Source organism: Nematolebias whitei, chromosome 14, assembly GCF_014905685.2.
Source record: "Nematolebias whitei isolate Nwh7 chromosome 14, NemWhi1, whole genome shotgun sequence".
Lineage (NCBI taxonomy): Eukaryota > Metazoa > Chordata > Actinopteri > Cyprinodontiformes > Rivulidae > Nematolebias > Nematolebias whitei.
The window spans coordinates 1,057,561-1,058,583 of NC_056511.1; the positions used below are offsets into that span (position 1 = coordinate 1,057,561).

The 1,023-nt window shown below is 52.3% G+C and overlaps 1 protein-coding gene across 1 annotated transcript in view; it reads left to right on the forward strand.

The window, feature by feature from the left end:
* The window catches only part of chm (CHM Rab escort protein), a 30,325-nt gene extending 29,588 nt beyond the window's left edge, over window positions 1-737 (forward strand). The window contains exons 16-17 of the mRNA XM_037687738.1: window positions 287-432; window positions 524-737. Coding sequence (XP_037543666.1) covers window positions 287-432; window positions 524-670 — 293 coding nt within the window. The 3' untranslated portion in view covers window positions 671-737. The remainder of the gene's footprint in view (window positions 1-286; window positions 433-523) is intronic.
* The last annotated feature ends 286 nt before the right edge of the window (window positions 738-1,023 follow it).

The window sequence follows — 1,023 nt, forward strand, 5'->3', positions numbered from 1 at the left end:
CCGTCTTTTGTTGTCTCCTGCCGTCTTTTGTTGTCTCCTGCCGTCTTGTCTTCTGTCGTCTCCTGCGCCGTCTTCTGTCGTCTCGCGCCGTCTTGTTGTCTCCTGCCGTCTTGTTGTCTCCTGCAGTCTTGTCTCCTGCCGTCTTGTTGTCTCCTGCCGTCTTGTCTTCTGGTCTGTTGTAAAGACTCAGTGGGACTAACCTGTAAATTAACTTTAAATAATTTCCTGTTCCAAGCATTTTCAAAGAGCCTGTAAATTAACACGTCTCTGTCCACGTCCTCTAAAGATGGCCGTCCATTTGTCCTCTGGTGTCTCTACTTCAACATGGCCGACGGCTCGACACCGGAGGCCCAAGGTGACCAGCTACCAGGCAACGTGCACTTGTGTTCTGGTCCAGATGTTAGTCTGGGTCATGAACACTCCATCCAACAGGTGAGACTCACCTGAGCCCGCCCCCTACAGGCCTGAGCCCGCCCACTCTGCCCATCCAGGCTCCTGCAGCAGCTGTTGGTTCTGTTTTCAGGCCCGGTCCATCTTCCAGAAGATTCTTCCAGGCGAGGAGTTCTGTCCTCCTGCTCCGGACCCCGAGGACATCATCTACGACGGAGACAACACGTCCCCCTCCGCAAGACACCAGGAAGGGGAGGAGCAACAGGAAGCAGTGGAGTGACCTTTGACCTCCAGCCAAACACTTCAAGATGCCTTTGTGTCATTAAATGAATAAACATGTGACCTGCTGCCTGCCCTCTGATTGGCTCACACCTTTACGATCAGGTCCGATTGGCCCGGACCGCTCTCCATCAGAACAAACTCAGTCAGTCAGGGGTTTATTTAGGCTTTTATTGTGAAATCTTACAGAGGTTTACAGACGACGACCACGACGACCGCCCTTCCTCCTGGTCGAGTCCGATGGGATGGGAGTGACGTCCTCTAAAAACAACAAACAGGAAGTCAGCCTTTCACAAAAACAGGAAGTCAGCCGTTCACAACAACAAACAGGAAGTCAGCCGTTCACAACAACAA